Source organism: Dendrobium catenatum, unplaced genomic scaffold, assembly GCF_001605985.2.
Source record: "Dendrobium catenatum unplaced genomic scaffold, ASM160598v2 fragScaff_scaffold_1059, whole genome shotgun sequence".
NCBI classification, from domain to species: Eukaryota; Viridiplantae; Streptophyta; class Magnoliopsida; order Asparagales; family Orchidaceae; genus Dendrobium; species Dendrobium catenatum.
The window spans coordinates 33834-52498 of record NW_021319521.1 but is presented as its reverse complement, the minus strand read 5'-3'; the positions used below and the strand labels follow the sequence as shown (position 1 = coordinate 52498).

The 18665-nt window shown below is 36.6% G+C and overlaps 1 protein-coding gene and 1 long non-coding RNA gene across 2 annotated transcripts; both read right to left on the bottom strand.

Moving 5' to 3' along the window:
• Positions 1 to 1930: 1930 nt before the first annotated feature.
• On the bottom strand, positions 1931 to 6273 carry LOC114580496. The gene is made up of 2 exons (XR_003701933.1): positions 6125 to 6273; positions 1931 to 2922 (listed from the first exon to the last, which is right to left on the bottom strand). It is a non-coding gene; the product is annotated as an uncharacterized LOC114580496 (long non-coding RNA).
• Positions 6274 to 17198: 10925 nt separating this feature from the next.
• LOC110109054 lies at positions 17199 to 18324 on the bottom strand. The gene is made up of 3 exons (XM_020839947.2): positions 18243 to 18324; positions 17848 to 18011; positions 17199 to 17762 (listed from the first exon to the last, which is right to left on the bottom strand). The coding sequence occupies exons 2-3, from the start codon at positions 17995 to 17997 to the stop codon at positions 17502 to 17504; spliced, it is 411 nt and encodes a 136-aa protein (XP_020695606.1). The 5' UTR covers positions 17998 to 18011; positions 18243 to 18324; the 3' UTR covers positions 17199 to 17501.
• Between the last annotated feature and the right edge of the window lie 341 nt (positions 18325 to 18665).

Below are 18665 nucleotides of genomic sequence, written 5' to 3'. Positions count from 1 at the left end.
ACCACAGCCCGCCTACGGCGGGATTTGAACCTCGGCCATCCCGCCCTCAAGTCCCTAACCATTGCTCAACTAAGACAAATCTCTTTCATCTATTTTTTTTAATTTAAATTATAACTTATTAAATATAAAAAAAATAATTATCAATTTAATTAATTTATTCTAACAATGAATTATTAATTTAATTTAATACAACCATCAGATTTATCTCTAAAAAAAATTAATCATCATATCTTCATCAAAATTTGCTTTTTTTATTGACCATTCGTACATAGAAAAGTCCGCAACTACTCCATGCTGATGGGCAGGCAAAAGAGTACGAATTGTTGTGTTCTTCAGTACGTCATCTGCAGACGTCTTCTGATAACGTCATTCATGTGAGCAATCGAGAAGCGTCTTATCACGCGTGTCTTGTGGTTTCAGACCATAGACCTCAGGTCAAATACCTCTGCATCACGTATTTACCCTCTATTTAAAGAGCTCCTAATGTCCGAATATCTTCTCTTACAATCTGGCAAATATCTATCTAAGCCTGTTGGGAAAGAGAGAAACTGGCAGAGGAGAAAATGAAAAGAGAGGAGATGAACGAGGAGGAAGAGGAGAAGATGAAGAAATTCTTCGTGCTTATAGAGAACATCAGAGCTACGAGAATGCTGTGGCAGACAGCGCCGAGTAAGAGGCAGAAGAGAGAAAGCTCGCTTTGGCAGCCGGCTTTTGCGTTGGAGGATTTCCTGCAAGCTGAGAGTTCTATTAATACTAAAGATGGTGGGAAGAAGAAGAAGAAGGAAGAAGGAAGAACAGATAGCTGTGTGGATCTTAGCCTTGGGCTGTAGCCTGTGATTAATTGTACTCAGGAGCTTTCTTATATGGAATGCATATCAAGTTTCTGTTCTAAGAGGCTGTGTGGATGTTTTGTTTTTTAAACTTTTATCTAAATTCATAGGGGCTTTGTTGACTTTAATCACTTTATTGTTTATATGTATTATGAAAAAATAATATACTCTATAAGATATGTTTGTAAATTTTATTTGAGTTTTGTTTTAGAAACTGCTTGTGAGAAGCGTCAAACGCGAACAATTCTAAATTTTGGAGGGGGACTAGCCTCCCCCCAGCTATATAGATAATAAGAGGAAACTATACATATTATGTAGCTTGATTAGAATTGTTTGTTAACTCATAAAAAGTTATTTGTTTTGCGTATACGAACGAATAGTTGAATAGTCAATACGAAGGAAGACTCCCACTTGAGTGGTTGCTAAAATTAATTTCATATATCACATTTGCCAAGGCTAACTTGTAGACCAAGCATGCCTATTTGGGCTGAGTTCATAGATCGTAATCATTTGTTTGGAGCAAGTTTATTTGTAAACAAGCATGTTCATTTGGATATCAGCTCAGACCAATGACTACTTTTGAGATGTCGCGGATGTCTCTAAATAAAACATCTTGAAAGTCTCTACATGAGGTCCCTCTTTAAGAGATTCTAATGCAAGTAATATTAATTGGAAGACTTTGAATTATTTTGATATTTCAAATGATATTCCTCTTCAAATGTTGGAGGTCTCACACTATCAAAACATCACCTCTCTTTATGTAGTTAATGAAATAGCAAGACTTGCAATAAATCATTTCATCACCTCCATCAATTTAGAGTTGATTTTTTATCACTCAATGTAGATTTAATTTAAAAACAAATTGGATAGCATTTTTAATCGAAAAGTATCAAAATATAAGAGCATTTCAAATTTGAAAGCATTTGGAATTTAAAATTTTTAAAGTTCGAGAGCTTTTAAATGAAAAACATTTAAGTCTGAGAATTTTTAAAATCTAAAAGTTTTAAAATTTAGATTAATACAATTAACTAGAAAAAATTAATTTTTTTTTTGTTAGTTGATTAATTAAATTAATTTTTGAAAGAAAATGCAAAAAAGGAGGGCGGAAGAAAAGTTTTCACTAAATGACATATACAGTGTTGCTTTCCAACTCTCAAAAAAACTCTCAAACTCTCCAACTCTCAAACTATAACTCCCGACAACAAACTCAACTCACTCAGCTCTCCCAAAACCTGTACAAACAACTCAGAAATCTTCAAATCCCTGTGCAAACTTTCCAAGATCTCTCATATACGAGCTCATGTAAACAAATAAAATGAAATTTCATTAAGCATCAATATAAATTTATATCAAATTAAATGGTAAAATAGGAAAATAAGCAGATTATTGGTAAAAATTTACTAGTATATGCAGGTGCTAAAAAGAAGCTACTAAACAGTAACAAGAAAAACACTATAGTAAAAATAATAGTATAGCAAAGTACTAAAATCCAAAAAAAATAGTGGCAAATCTCTCAAAGCACTGGTATTAACTCAACAAACACAATCAAATTCAAAATTTGGGCAACCTTATTTATAAGAACTTGATTGTAAGACTTACTACCCGGCAACTTTCGTAGGAAAGTCATAAGCCTGACCTTAGGAGAAAGTTTTAGGTAAAAATCACTACATGAAAATCAATTATTACCAGCGGTATTTTCCAGCGAAAAATCATCATCTTTCGGCAGTTTTGTAAATTTCTGTCATCTTTTCGGCCTTTTTCCGTCGAAAAAAGGTTGCAGGAAAATATCTAAAATTTAATTAAAAAAAAACTGACCGGCTGCCCAGCCACCACCACCCTGCCCAAGCTGAGCTACCCGCTGGAGCTCCCGCCTTGACCGTCTGAACTACCCGCTAGAGCTCCCATCCTGCCCGTCTGAGCTCCCGCCCTGCCCGCCTGAGCTGTCGGCTGACCAACTGAGCTTCCACCCTGCCTGCCCGAGCTCTCCCCCTGCCCGCTGCCTACCAGGAGGCCTGCTCGTGCTGCCCGCCTGTGCCCCTTACCCGGAATTCGAACGGAGTCCACTCCGTTTTGCTAAGTCCCAACCATTTTACTGAGAGGAAAAATATGTTAGAATTCTTATTATTATTTATTTAAACTATATCATACCAAAATTATAATTAAAAATTAATTAAAATAAAATATTAAAGTTAATAATTAATTACATTAAATTAAATTAATAATTAATTAAAACAAACTAAAATTTAAATTATTTAAGAAAATATGGGATTTTCAAAAAATACTATGAAAAATTGCTGGAAAACCACCGGAAATTCTTCTAAAAAATTAGGCCGTCGAAAATTCTTCTAGAAAATTAGGCTGCTAGAAATACGCCTGAACGCCGTCGAAAAATAGTCCACCGAAAAAATCCACCGGTAATTAACGATTTTCCTATAGTGAATTGACCTAACTCCTAACCCCCAATTAAAACCCTTGGCCACTTCTAATAGAAGTCGTAAGTCTGTCCTCTGAGGTAAATGTTTAGATGATAATATAACCCTAGACCTTTCATTTGGGCATCATAGTCTATAGGACTTAGTTGTAAGACCCACAACTCGGACCACTTAGCTCACCGGGTTAGGTCATAAGACTCATCATTAGACAGCTTCTAAAGAAGCACTAAGACCTACCCAAACAATCAAATTAAAAACTTCGGGCAGCCTTACTGTAGAGTTAGGTTGTAAGACTCATCCTTGGGCAACTCATAAATAGAGCAGTAAGCCTCATTCTAAATTAAATTACTAGGCTATTTTCTATAAAAGCCATAAGTCCAAACCTAAATTTAAATCCCTGTGTAATAACTGAGATGAATGAATTTTTGACCATAAATTAAGATTTCTATCTTTCTTTTCTGTGAATTTTACGGATCAGGAAAAATAATAATATTTCTTATGTCAGTTATTTTCATCTAGTATACATCAAAATTGGATTTCATTCATATACTACTTTGTTTTTTCTTTATGTGGTTTATGTTTCTATGTTTTGTATATTTGATCCAAATATACAAAACATATATGTATTCACAAAAGAAAACAATTTCTTTTTATTTGACTTAAAAGGATTCCGTTATTCCTAATGAAAATTGATACACTATGAAATTACATCATGTATTCACTAATGAAAATTTTTTCTTTAATTTTGGCCATTTAAGAAATATTTCATTTGATATATTTTAATTTTTTATATTATTAAAAAAGCAATATATTCCAGATCATTTTCTGGTAACTATGACATGAAAATAAAATAAGACAACATCTCACTACTAATCATTCAGGATTTAGCACTCAACATCCCCAAATGCCAATGGCCTGGAGCTCTCGCACGAATAGTGCGAGAGAGGGAGGGATCTGGATGACGACAGAGAGGGATTTGGATAGCGGGCTAAGGCGAGATTGGAATAGGGGTTAAAATTGCTGTCAAAACTTCTCTATAGCAGCCCAGCGGTTTATAAACTGCCGCTATAAAGTACTGCAAAAACGTCATGTTTTTTATAGTGTTTGCAACTTCAAGAATATATGTTTTTTTCATTTAAGAACTATACAAAAATTAAAGTTTTGCAGCAGTTTGAAAACCACCACTAGAGATAGGTATATGCAGCGATTTTCACACAAAAAATTAAAGTTTTAACAATATTTTGTAGCAGTGGTTTACGAACTACCAGCTAAGGCATCACCTGCTTATAAATCTGCCATATTATGGATCTCCCCTCTTCATTCAACTCCTTATTCGACTCATTAGCCAACTCATTCCATATTCGACTCCTTCTTGACCGCGACCTTCGTCTTTGTACCGAATCAGTCAGCCCTGATGCCGAAGCCACCCATCTCAATGTCGAATCATGTCGTCCCGATGTTGAATCCTACCATCACGATGCTGAATCCACCTAATTTTTGGGTATTATATATTTTTTTAATAAGTGTTACCCTTTAGCAGTGGTTTTAACCCCTGCCAAAAGCACTGTTAAAGCCTACCTACAACAACACTCATGAAATCGCTGCTAAAGCCTTTGCAGTAAAAACAAATATAGCGGATTTGCAAATGTTCCTAAACCACTGCAAATAAATTAGTATGTGTTTAAACCGCTACAATATGCCATAAAAAATGCTGCGAAAGTCTAATTTATTAGTATAACTATTTTGGATGGCTACAACTTTTTTATAAAGATGATTGTAAAATTATTGTTGGAAAAGTAACCTTTTTTTAAAGCTGTTGTATAGCATAGAAGTTTCTTGAAAATAACAAGAAAATATTAATCAAACATAACTATGATTGCGATTTGAAAAACAAAGCTAGAAGAAAGTTAGCCCAATCATATCCTAAGTCTTAAAATGATTGTCTTTTCTTCTTGCAACTTGAGGTTATAAATGAACTTATTTATTTGATTGCACTCAATCTAATTATGGAGTCTAATTTTAATCTTAGGAGGGACAGCAATTCGTAAGTTTAGACTTCGTTTGGGGCGACTTTTTTATACTAGAACTCTATTTTAAGAAGCAATAAAAAAATCGTCACAAATGAAACGTTAATCATTGTCAATCTTCTTGGTGAGATTGCCAGAATAATTTGGAAAGTGGACTAACCGATAATCTGCATAAATATTTATGTATTTTTGTGAACTGGTCTACTTTTTTTATGTCCATTTTTTTTCTCTATTTATATTTGCATAGATTTCATTTATCTCCCAACACATTCACCATTGTCCACTCCTTCACCGAATACGAATAAAAAATGTTCTTAAACTTTGATCAAATATCAATGAGTGGCAAAGCCCACAATCATTATACGCTATAAAAGCATATTCTTCTTTACAATCTTCCTTAATAAACCTAAAAGCATTAGATTCTAAGAAGTGGGATTCTCACAGGCACTTCATCAAACACCTGACATGCACCAAATTATAGAACAAAAATATGCCATGATCACTATGACGTTCCACACCACAACTTTCAGAAGTGGCAATTCATCAAACACGTTCTCAGCATGAAAATAATATTCAACGAAACCTCATAATATACGCCATTATTTGATATCACAAAAAGGATGATCTGGTTTGCAATTATTTGTATGTTGATGAGAAGTTTAGTTACAAAAACACCCATTATTTTGCTATCAAATAATATTGTAGTTCACAGAGTATCGGATAGTTATTAAGCTATTGGCTACCATAACAGAGAGGATGAAATACAAAGAAGAAGATAAAGAAGATGGAGGAGTCATAACCTTGTTGCATAAGTGTCAAGAGGCAATGTGCTTACCGTTCAGCAGAAGTAAAAGCGATTCTAGATCATCACCAATATGTTGAAGTGAGCTCCAAGATTGCCTTTTGAAAATGTCTAAACTTGAACAAGTAGATGATTGAACAGAATATCATATTCATTATTTAATTGCTCGAGCAATAAAATAATGCGATAATCTATCAGTTCCATTAACAATAACATCATCAAGAGTTTTGCTTCATGAATTAGTACTTATGTTTGAGATACACTCTAAGGACTAGGGGTATCAATATTTGACATGACACGAAAATCCGACCCAGAAAATTCGGGTTGGACTCAACCCGTTTGATAAACGGGTCGGGTTCGGGTTCGCAGATTCGACCCGTTTGATAAAACGGGTTGGGTTATGGTTGACACGGGATCCCACGGGTCAATCAGAATTTTCGATTCCCGCCTAACTTTCCTGTGTCCTTCGCATCTGTCCATCGCAGTCAACCCATCTCATTCGTCATTCCGTCGCGTCTGTCCATCGAGATCAACTCATCACGCCGCGTCGCCGCCAGTCTGGGCCAGTCGGCAGTGGCGTCCGCGCTTGAGCGGCGTCCGCGCCACTCTGCCGAACGTCAGGCTCCGAGTCGCGTCCGTCCGAGTCGTCCGACCGTCCGCGTCACCGCCGTCACTCCGCCTCCGCCTATCCGCCAGCCCAGTTTTTGAATTAAACGGGTTCGCCGATGCTGCCTAGCCTGATACCGCCCAGTTTTTGAATTAAACGGGTTCGCAGGTCGGGTCGGGTCAACCTGATAACCCGTGCGGGTCGAATTCGGGTTGACCCGTTTACACCCGGGTCAAGTCGGGTTCGACCCGAACCCGATCCGTCGACCCGAATTGACACCCCTACTCAGGACTTCCTCAATTTTGCTTAAATATTTTCTTCTTCAAACACACAATTGATAGATTTTTTTTTACAAGATGCACTTCTCAAGGCTTAGGGTTTGTTTTGGACAACGTGGATTTTCGTAAATATAGTTATAAGATTTTATTTAGGATAATTTTCTTATTGTTTCTAAAGTAATTTTTTAGTATAAATTTTTTTTAAATTAAAAATTTTTATATCAAAAAGTTGCTTTAGAAAATAGTAAAAAAGTTGTTCCAAATAAATCCTAAATCAGCTAGAAATTAATAGTCAAGACGAATTTATGATTACGATCTGAAAAAATAATAATAATAAAGTTGTACCAAACAAACTTTAAGTTATTTATTCAAAATTTTGATATTGTACTTGCAAAAACTATCAAAGTTGCGCTGTGAAACTAATTAGGCTACATCTTAATGCTTTGGAAGATAATTCCATTATATCTTTAGCAAACTTTATCATTATTTTTCACTAATCTACATTGTTTTGATAATTTATATAATGATCATGAACTTTTAATTACTCTATGTTTGGCAAAAACTAATTGTTTCCTTGGCGTTGGTCCCAAGCAATTTGTTTCAAACTAATTTCAATATCAATTTAATTATCTACTTAAGCAAAGCTACCTAATTTCTTGTATGATAATATGAACAATAGTTTTATTTAAGCTCCATCTATTGGCATATTATCATCATATAAGTAGGAAAAATAGTTAGGCTATGATATTCTTACATAATTCCTATCATAATTGGCTTCAAAATACTATAAAATACAATCTCATATAGTTTGTTTTTCTTTTTAATTTTCATTGAATAATAATCCGCAAATATTAAAAACACGCCGCTCTACAAGCGAACCTATAACTAAATATTGTGCCACCAAAGTTAATCTAGAAAATTAATCTTCACTTATTAGTTGGACAACTTAGGCTTCGTTTGGGACGGCTTTCTTACTACTTCATAAAGTGGTTTTTTAGTAAAAAAATTTATTTTTTGTACTAAAAAGCCGCTTTAAGAAGCAGAAAGAAAGCCGCCCCAAACGAGGCCTTAATCTATGTGCTTTGCGACTGACCGGAATTATAAACTGACATAAGGTTTATATTTTGATTAATAGCGGTAGCACCCGTAATCTCATTCAAGGCTCTCTAGCTTGACGATTGAGACTTCGGCTTTGTTTAGGATAGCTTTTGACTTCTGCTTTTTCGTTGCTTTTAAGAAATTTAATAATAGCAAATAACTTTAAAAAGTAGTAATAAAATTATTTCAAATTAACAAAGCCTTAATCTCCACCCCATTAAACTACTTAATATCTTTATGGGTAATGGAGTATAATTAACCTTCACCTCTTTATGTGAATGCAGTAGCTACAGTCACAAGGATTAGTGTTAATTACAGATGCCAAACCATGCAATTCTTTTTAAATTGAACTCTTAATTCTTTGAAAATTGAACTCTTACCAGCTCTATGCATTAGAGTCCAGAGCCCTGCATTGGGTACTCATACTCACACCCACCCACGTAGCCTTCCATATCCAATGGGCATGGGTGGGTATGGATAAGCCCATGACCTCGTGGGTGAATATGGGTGGCTACTCAACATCAAAGAACAAATCAATATACATTACTAATCATCATATGCATGCAGTATATTACAGTAATCCTTACTACGCAGTGCACAGCACTGAACCGCATTACGATCACGATAAATTTTGATATGTGGCTTAAGAGTTTGCAGTCAGAGAAAAAGCTAAAAAATCTCAAGGCCATTAATCTGTGGCAGGCTGCATTCAAGAAGGGTGGAAAGTGGGTGGGTGTGGGTGGGTATGACATCCCGAAAGTCATCATAAGTGGGCATGAGTGGGCAAAGCCTACCAGCGCAGAGCGTGGGTACCCAACTAGGACCCCATGTAGGGCTCTCTGTTAGAGTTTACAGATTTACCTTTCTCTTTAACACTTGAAGCCATTTCAAGGGCTCTTGATGCCATGGATCAGAGACTCCACCACTGGAAGCCTTGCTTCATCAATTACATTCCAAGCTTCTTGCTTCAATTTTGACTCTCTTGCTGCTTTGTAGGAGTGTATTGACTGTAGAAATCAAGAGAACAAGAAGCATGCGGACATAGCACCGAGAAGAGGACAACCGAGAAAGTAAAAGAATTATTTTCTTATTCATATTCTTTACAAGTACAGAGTCTAGTATTTATAAGTGTTATCCTATAGCTACACATAAGGAAACATAAATGGTTATACAGATATGAAATGTAACATATATAGTATTCTAATAGCCCCCCTCAAACGGATGTATCTGGAAGAACATTCAGTTTGAGACGAAGTTCATGAAATCTTGGCGTAGAGAGAGACTTGGTGAGTATATCGGCAACTTGTTCTTTTGAGCTGATAGGTAGAACGCGAATGGTGCCTTTTAGAATGTGATCGCGAACAAAGCGATGATCGATTTCAATGTGCTTTGTGCGGGCATGAAACACCGGATTATTTGCTAGTGCAATTGTCGATGTGTTGTCGCAGAACAAATCAGTGGGAGAATCTTGGGAGATACCGAAGTCCTCAAGTATTCGTCTGATCCAGATCACGTCGGCAGCAAGAGCAACAAGCGAACGGTATTCTGACTCCGTAGACGAGCGAGCGACTGTAGTCTGTTTCTTGACCGTCCAGGAAATCAATGTGTTGCCAAGATAAGAACAATATCCAGAGGTGGATTTTCTGGAGATGGGATCGCCAGCCCAATCTGCATCAGAGTAAGCAGATAGCCGGAGATTAGATTTAAGAATAGGAATACCAAAGTTGAGCGTACCTTGGATATAGCGAAGGAGACGTTTTAAGAGATAAACATGCTGCGGTTGAGGAAGATGCATATGCTGTGACAGTAGGTTGACGCTGAACGAAATGTCGGGTCGAGTTAACGTCAAGTACTGTAATGAGCCGGTGATGCTACGGTATACGTTCGGATCATCCAGAACCGGGTCAGAGGCATAGGTTTGAGGAAGTTTAGTGCACGTTGGGTTAGATAAAGGTTTGCACGAAGTGAAGTGAGCAGTATTCAGAATGGATTTGGCATACTGCTTCTGATTTAGGAAGTATTGATTGGAGGAGCGTGAGATATTGATGCCAAGAAATGACGAAACAGGACCCAAAACCTTCATGAGAAACTTGGTTTTTAGCTGCTGTATAATATTGTTGAGAGCTGTGGAGTCATTTCCCGTTAGAAGAATGTCGTCAACATAAATGAGCAAGTATAATTGAACATTTCGAGTTTTAAAAATCAGTAACGAGGGATCGGATTTACTGTGAATGAACCCGATGGAGACAAGAAAAGAGGTAAGCGTGTTATACCATTGTCGAGGCGCTTGTTTTAGACCGTAAATGGCCTTGTGAAGTTGGCAGACGTGAGTAGGGTTAGTAGTATCTTCGAAGCCTCTTGGTTGTCGCATGTAGACTGTTTCTGAAAGCGAGCCGTGTAAAAAAGCATTTGCAACGTCGAGTTGCTGAATTTGCCAATCGTTGTGTAACGCCACTATGAGTAAGATACGGATGGTGGGAAGCTTAGCCACCGGGCTAAAAGTTTCAGTATAATCCATGCCGAATTCTTGATGATTCCCGAGTGCAACGAGGCGAGCTTTATGCTTGGCAATTGATCCATCAGAATGCAACTTAAGACGATACGTCCATTTACAACCGAGTACTGAGGAATTCAACGGCGGTGGCACTAAGCTCCAGGTGCCTTGCGTCTGTAAAGCAAAAAATTCATCCGCCATGGCGCGATGCCACTCAGGAAGTTTGCTGGCCTCGGTGTACGTGGAGGGAGCAGATGGTTCGTTGTCTGCAAGATTTGCATGAAAAAGATTTAGTCGATTTATAGGTTTTAGGGAGCCTGTTTTACCTCGTGTGATCATAGAATGAGAAGGTTGCTTGGGATCAGGTGGACTGTTGGTCCCAATAGGAGCGCATGATGGTGCTGGAACTGGAATATGAGCAGAAGTAGTAGATGAGGTAGGCGTAGTTTCTGGCTGAATAATGGGTGGGACATGATCGGGAACCGTGTGCGTAAAATGCCGGAGTGTAGAAATAGGTGTTAAAAACAGAGGCGAAAGATTGCTGGGAGAAGCCGGAGGTGCTTGGTGTTGAGCTGCAAATGGAAAAACAGTTTCATCAAATGTAACATGACGGGAATAACAAGTTTTATTTGTTTTAGGATTTAAACACTTATAGCCCTTGTAAGTGTCAGCATAACCGAGAAATACACAGGGTTGAGCTTTAGGAAGCAGTTTGTGTCGCTGTGGTGGCGGAGTTAAGGGAAAACAAGCACACCCAAACGTGCGTAGCATAGTATAATCGGGTCTAGTATGAAACAGCATTTCGTGGGGAGACTTATAGTTGATAGCAGAGTTTGGAAGTTTGTTTATTAAGTGGACAGAAGTTACCATAGCATCTGGCCAGTAATTGAGAGGAAGAGAAGCTGTGTGAAGGAGAGTACGAGCCGTTTCCACGATGTGTCTATGCTTGCGTTCTGATACGCCATTTTGCTCAGGAGTATAGGGACAAGCAATGCGGTGTTGGATACCATTTGTACGAAGGAAATGAGTAAGCTGAGTATTGACATACTCACCGCCACCATCAGATTGAAACTTTTTAATTTTGGAAGATAATGCCCGTTCAATAAATAGTTTAAATTGAATGAAAACAGCGGTAATTTCGTTCTTGTTTCGTAAAGGAAAAATCCACGTATAACGTGAATAATCGTCAATAAATATCACGTAGTATAAGAAACCAGAATTCGAAAGTATAGGAGCGGGACCCCATAAATCGGAATGAATTAAAGCAAGCGCAGATTGTTCACGATTAGTAGAATGCTCAAAAGACAGTTTGTGACCTTTGTTCATATGACAAGAATGACAAGTTACATTGGTCTTATGTATACGTAATTCAGGATTACAACCGGCAATGCGATTTAAAAGCTGCTGATTAGGATGCCCCAGACGGGCATGCCAAATGGATGGGCTTCGCTTGCTGGTGTAGAGAGCGTTGTGCAGAGATACAGCTTCAGGAATGGAGATGGGGTATAACCCGTTCTTGCACGGGCCTTTAAGAAGAATTTGCTGAGTCGTCAAGTCCTTCAAGATAAATCTGTTAGGTTCAAACATAATAGAAATGTTGTTATCGCGAGTTAACTGTGAGATAGAAAGTAAGTTATATTGCAGTGCCGGTGTGTGAAAAATGTGAGACAACGTAAGCTTACGAGAGGGAGTCGGTAGCAAGCCTTTGCCGGAATGAGCTATGCTAACGTTGCTCCCGTCGCCGATGGTGATACTATCAGACCCTTGATAGGGATTCGAGATCGAGAGGTTCTCCAGAGATTTTGTCATATGTGATGACGCTCCAGAATCAAGATACCAGCAGTCGTTGGAGGCAGAGTTTGAATCAGCTGCCAGAGCTTTCGGAGATGGCTTGGGAGGATTGGGAACATACTGAGCGTTGAGACGATGCCAGCAATTGGACGCAAGATGACCACGTTTAAGGCATATCTGGCATGTGACCAGAGGCTGTGTAGAGCCATTTCGAGAGCCGCTGGAAGGACCTCGACCGTGACGGCTGCGGCCTCTGGACGAGAACAGAGCAGTATCCGGTATAGTGGGGTTCGCAAAACGAGCGGCATCGGAAGCAATATGAATTTCTTCACTGATGAGTAAAGAATAAAGTTGATCAAGATTTAAAGATTGGGTCATAGTTCTGATAGTCGTTTTAAACGACTGATAGGCCGGAGGAAGGCCATTCAAAATGTGATGAATGACGTCTTCAGGATCAATTTTGGATCCGGCAGCAGCGATTTGATCAACCAACGATTTGATTTCGTTAAGATACTGAAGCATGGAAGAGTTCTTTAAAGAAGTATGAGAGAGTTCATTCTTAAGTTGAATGACCTTCGACCGATTTGTGGCTTGAAACCGAGTTTGAAGAACGGTCCAAATAGCGGAAGAAGATTCAAGATCGATGACATACGGTAAAATCGAGGCAGAGATGGTAGAGCATATGGCTGCAGCAAGATTTTGGTCATTGAGAAGCCATTGCAAATAGAGGGGATTTGAGGAGGTAGAACCAGTGGCCGAAACAAGAATTTTATCTGGAATTGGATAGTTGGGATCGAGATAGGACTCAAAGTTGTTAGCACGACAAATCTTGAGGATTTGTGATTTCCAAAGAGGATAGTTGTCCGGTGAAAGAGGATTTTGGACAATATTCTTGAGGTTAGAGAGGATGAATTTGAGAGAGGAAGAAAGAACCGGATGAGCCGAAGTAGTTGCTTCCTGATCATTGCCGGGCTGGGAGGTGGTGGAGGACGCCATGGTCGCCGGAATCGTTAAGCCACGTCTGATACCATGTAGAAATCAAGAGAACAAGAAGCATGCGGACATAGCACCGAGAAGAGGACAACCGAGAAAGTAAAAGAATTATTTTCTTATTCATATTCTTTACAAGTACAGAGTCTAGTATTTATAAGTGTTATCCTACAGCTACACATAAGGAAACATAAATGGTTATACAGATATGAAATGTAACATATATAGTATTCTAATATTGACACATCCTTCAGAACTAACTCCACAACAAGGGGTTCATCAACGTATTTGACTTGAAAATAATATTAAAACAAGTTCAAACAGATGCCATGAAAAAAATTGATTATCGAGACGTCAAAGTGTGGCATAACCAAAGCTCATTTTCTGATCAGACTCTTCTTATCAAACGAAGTGATGGTACTTTGCGGTTTTGCTGTGAATCTATAGCATGAAAAATGCTATCACAATCATTTATAAACTCCTTATTTTTTTTAATTAATGAACACTTTGATGAATTGAAGGGAGCCAGAGTGCTCTCAAAATTTGGAGAAATTATTCTGTGCGGAGACCGAATGCAGAACGTCGTCCGGAGACTAATCAGAATGTGCCACTTCAGCGGTACCGAGCCGTGGTACCGAGCTCAGGGGTGACGTAGTGCATTCTGATTGATCTCCAGATGACGTTCGGTATCCGCACATAATAATTAATCCAAAATTTGAACTTTGTTCAATATACCAAGTTTGGATGTACCATAAAGACATTCACAAACAGTCTTTCTGTGCTGACAATAAACATCTCAAAATTTTGATTATGTTGTTCATCTTTAGCTAATACACATTCAATTTTTCAATCTTTGATGAATCAAGTATTTGATTGACTCAGCAAATTCACCGTAGTATTTTTTGACAATATTTTGGTTTATAGTACCAATTTATCTCTCCATCATTATAATTTGCAAGCTATTCTATAGTTCTTACACTCCCTGAAATTGTCCGTGAAATTCTATTAGTTGGGAATATTGGCTATAAATCAAGAGGTCTTCGATTCGAGATTTACATATATGATGCGTGTATTTGCCTTAATTGGCCTGAAACTATTAAACATCTTGCTGCCAAATTCTACTGGCCTCAAATATGCAAAGACATTTATTTTTTTTTTTACTTCTACAAATTCCATATCAGGTTTACTTGACTAATCTATTCCAACCAACAACTCGTATACAAATAGATGTTTTGACCAATATTTAAGAGCTTATACATTTACTCGACCAAAATTATGGTCCATCTTTTTATTTTGAGTTGAATTATGTTACAACACAGGTTTTCACTCTACTATTCAAAGGACACAGAGGTTTCGTTTCGGAGGTTTTTTTACTGCTTTTTAAAGCAATGTTCTTGTACAAAAATTTTAAATTTTTGTATTAGAAAACAGCTTTACGAAGCGGTAAAAAAGATGTCTCAAATAAAGCCTAAAGCAAGCTGATTGTAGTCGATGAGGATCTCATTTGGGACAGCTTTTTTTCTAAACAATAAAGTTGTTTTAATAAGTAATAAAAAAGCCGTCCCAAACGAATCCTTGAAACGGATTTCTTTTTACATCCTAAGTCGGCTTTTTAATGTAAAAATAATAATTTTTGTACCGGAAAGATGCTTTAAGAAGTAGTTAGAAAGCTGCATTATGAAGCAATAAGAAAGTCGTCCCAATTGAAACCTTAATTGTTCAATAGATGTTTAGACCAATATTTAAGAGCTTATACATCTACTATAAACGACGGCCTTCCGATGACCCGATTAGGAGAGTAGAGGTATTAGAATTGACTTATGTTAAAAAAGGTAGGGTAGATCTAAAAAGACTTGGTTAGAAAATATTAGGAATGACCTTTCTTTATTAGATTTAAACGAGAATTGGACTTTTAATAGGACACAATGGAGAAAAAAGATTCATGTAGCCGACCCCACGTAGTGGGATAAAGGCTTGATGTTGTTGTTGTTGTTGTATACATCTACTATACCAAAACTAAGGTCAATCTTTTTATTATGTTACAACGCGCGCATATTTTCACTCTACTATTCAAATAACACCGAAACAAGTTGATTGTAGTTGATGATGATCTTATTTGAGATAGTTTTCTCACTGTTTTTTAAAGCAATTTTTTAATATAAAATTTTTTGAATGCAACAAAAAACTGCGGTGAAAAGTTGTCCAAACAAAGCTGAGATTTATAGATGGATAAAAGCTTGCAAGGAATCAAATGGCAGATGCTATCAAGCGAACTCTTCATAGGATAAGGAAAGGCAAGTAATCAACACAGTGGTTGTAAAACCATGTGCGATGACATGAACATATATGCTCTTGTAATTAATTCAGTTAATAAATTTGCATAAAGATAGTTATCTTGTAACCAAAACCCTACTAATTAATTAGATGAAGCATGTGCACAGCTATTCAGACATCTTTGCTTAAATCAACATAACTATGAATGTAGTATTTTGGAGATGATTATGTTGAACAAAAAAGGAGTAATTATTCCGTCAGGTTACCGAATGCATCCGGAAAATAATAACAAAACGCCACGTCACTAAAGTGCTCGGTACAGCGTGCTCGATACACTCAGTATGCTCGGTATTTTCACCGGATGTAATAATTTTTCACAAAAAAAGCTCTTCTCATTTCTCTATTTTTTCTTGGAGTTCATACTTACTCAAAAGGTATTTTTTTGATCTTATTTGATCTTCGTTGGAGACTGCTTTAGACTACTGTTTTTTTTTTTTTTCCAGAAATTTGTGTAATAAATAAACAGCTTTACAAAGCAGAAAGAAAACCGTCCCAAATGAAGCATTAGCATCACCTATAAGTAAATTTGAATATAATAATAACATTTCAATCGATTGGTCTAAAAAAAATACAAACATTATGAAAATTCTAATATTAAACTATTCCTATCATACTTTTATAAATAATCGGATCAATTGATTAAAAACCACTAAAAATTACCTTTTTTTATTAGATTAAAAAAAGAATTTGACTCTTAATATGACACAACGGAGAAAAAAATTCTTTTAGTCAACTCCATGTAATAAGATAAAGGCTTGAAATTATTATTGTTGTTATTATAAGCGAATCTAAACCAATTTTACGACAAACTTTTATGCTTGTTTGAGTACAATTTCATGTCAAATCCAATATTGGCATCATTAGAGCTTATTGAACAAGAATTTTATTTTTATTTTGTTGAGCTTTATTTACATGGCTAGGCATCAAGTCTCCTAAGTCCTTAAACACCAACAAAAAAGACAATACTACAAAATGCCAAGTTCAAATGGGCAATAAATAATTCAAATAGTTAAAATATTAACCTAAATAAAATGGCTTTATTTCAATACACTTAATTTATAATAAATAAATAAATAAAAAGTTTTATTTTTCTAAAATTATAAATTCAAATCACATATTTTTATAATATATTGCTAAACATTAAAAAAATTTAAATCAAATATATTTCTAAATTCACTTTATATATATAAGCAAAGGTTCATTAAATATGCAATATTTCAAATTTGCAAGAAAAAAACAACAATTAATTTTTAAATTCAAATGCAAAAACCACCATATCTTTTATGGTAATTACAATATCACAATCAAATTAAAGCTAAATAAAGAATTTAAAATGTTATAAATTTATAGAATTAATGACTAAAATTTTGTTTGGAAGAACTTTAAAATAATTTTTTAAAACGTTTTTAAAAAATAGTAAAAAAAATTATCTCAAACATAACCTAATAATAAAATGTCCTAACAATTCTAGATTTTAGAAAAAAATAAAAAATAAATAAAAATAAAATCATACAATGACTCAAAATTCTTTCTTATAAGATTCAAGCCAACAAAGCCAAACCCATTTCTTTGTACAACTTCAATAATGAAGAACAGAAACCCTAACACTTGACAATACTATAATTACTAAAATAACCAACCATATAAATTATAAATTAATATTTTACTTTCTCCCCTTACTATTTACACGTCAAAATTCTCTCCATTAGCAGCAAAATAACTATAAAAAAATCCCCTAATTTCATTGCCTTTGGCTAATTTTCCTTTTCTCCAACGACCGGATGGAACAAATCTCTCCATGAAATTATGCGGATGCATCTATGCGACTGCCTGGATGCCGCGGCTCCGAGTACGCTCACGGTCTAGACAATCAAAACCCTCGATACGTACAGCGGCCGGCATGATGCCATATCGAATTCGGGTGCAGACGTTCTTTACGGATCCGGATCCGATCCCAGCCGACGCGATCGGCGTAGGGGCGAGCGGAATAGCTTCCCCGAATCGGACGTCGTGGACCATAGGGTTATTGGATCTCGTCGGCGGCGACCCGCAGAGAAACAGCGGCGCTGGATCCGATAGCTGGGTAGAACATATAAGTGAATCAGAACCTTCGGCTTCAGATCAAACGACTAAAAACGCATTGTAAAGAGGGCCAGAGTCGAACCTTTGGAAAAAGGGCATCGAGAAGATGGTTAGCAGATTTCGGATCCGAAGCATCTGCCGGCGAGAAAAACCGACGAGGTTTGGGGCAGATAACCGGCCGATCGCCGGCGGCACAGTAGCCGTTCTGCTGAATCGAACATCTGTTTGCCATATCTTACAGACTGTCTGCAAAAATTAAAAAAAATTAAAATAAAAAATCACTCAATATTTTCTCCATTTCAGAACTTTAACAGCAACGGAATTTCAATAACAGATCTAAATAATAGAAAGGAAATCGTAATCAGAAAAACTAAACGCATCGAGGTTTTCTCAAAAAACAATCGCAGATCTAGATCTGTGATAGAGGAAACAGACGCTGAAGTGCAGAACAGAGAGAGAGAGAGGGAGGAGAGTTACCCTTTGTTTTTCTCTCTAACGAGAAAAATAAAAGCCGGCGAGGAGAAAAAGCTGAAGCAGATTCAAAGGTGAGCTCTGGAAGAAGAGATAGAGTGTATCCGTGTGTGACAGATAGAGAGAGAGAGAGTGAGAGAGAGAGAGAGAGGCGCTCACGGGAATATTTATAGGCCTTGCCGCGTGTGAACGGCAGAAAGGGGTAAAACAAAAATACGAAGTAAAAAAAAAAAAAAGTGAAAAGAAAATAATAAAGTTAAATATTTAATATGAGGAGGGAATAGAAACCGCCTCTGATGGGGGAGATGACACGAAAATCATAAAGGGTAAGTATTAAATTCTCAGAAAAAAATTATAATATAAATTATATTAAAATAAAATTAAAAAATTATTAAAATTATTTTGAGATTAATATTCATATGAAAATTT

Coding starts and splice junctions, on each gene's coding strand:
- LOC110109054 (XM_020839947.2), bottom strand. CDS start 17,997: ATGGCAAACAGATGTTCGATTCAGCAGAACGGCTACTGTGCCGCCGGC. Junction 17,763..17,847: donor TCGATGCCCTTTTTCCAAAG/GTTCGACTCTGG, acceptor TGTTCTACCCAG/CTATCGGATCCAGCGCCGCT.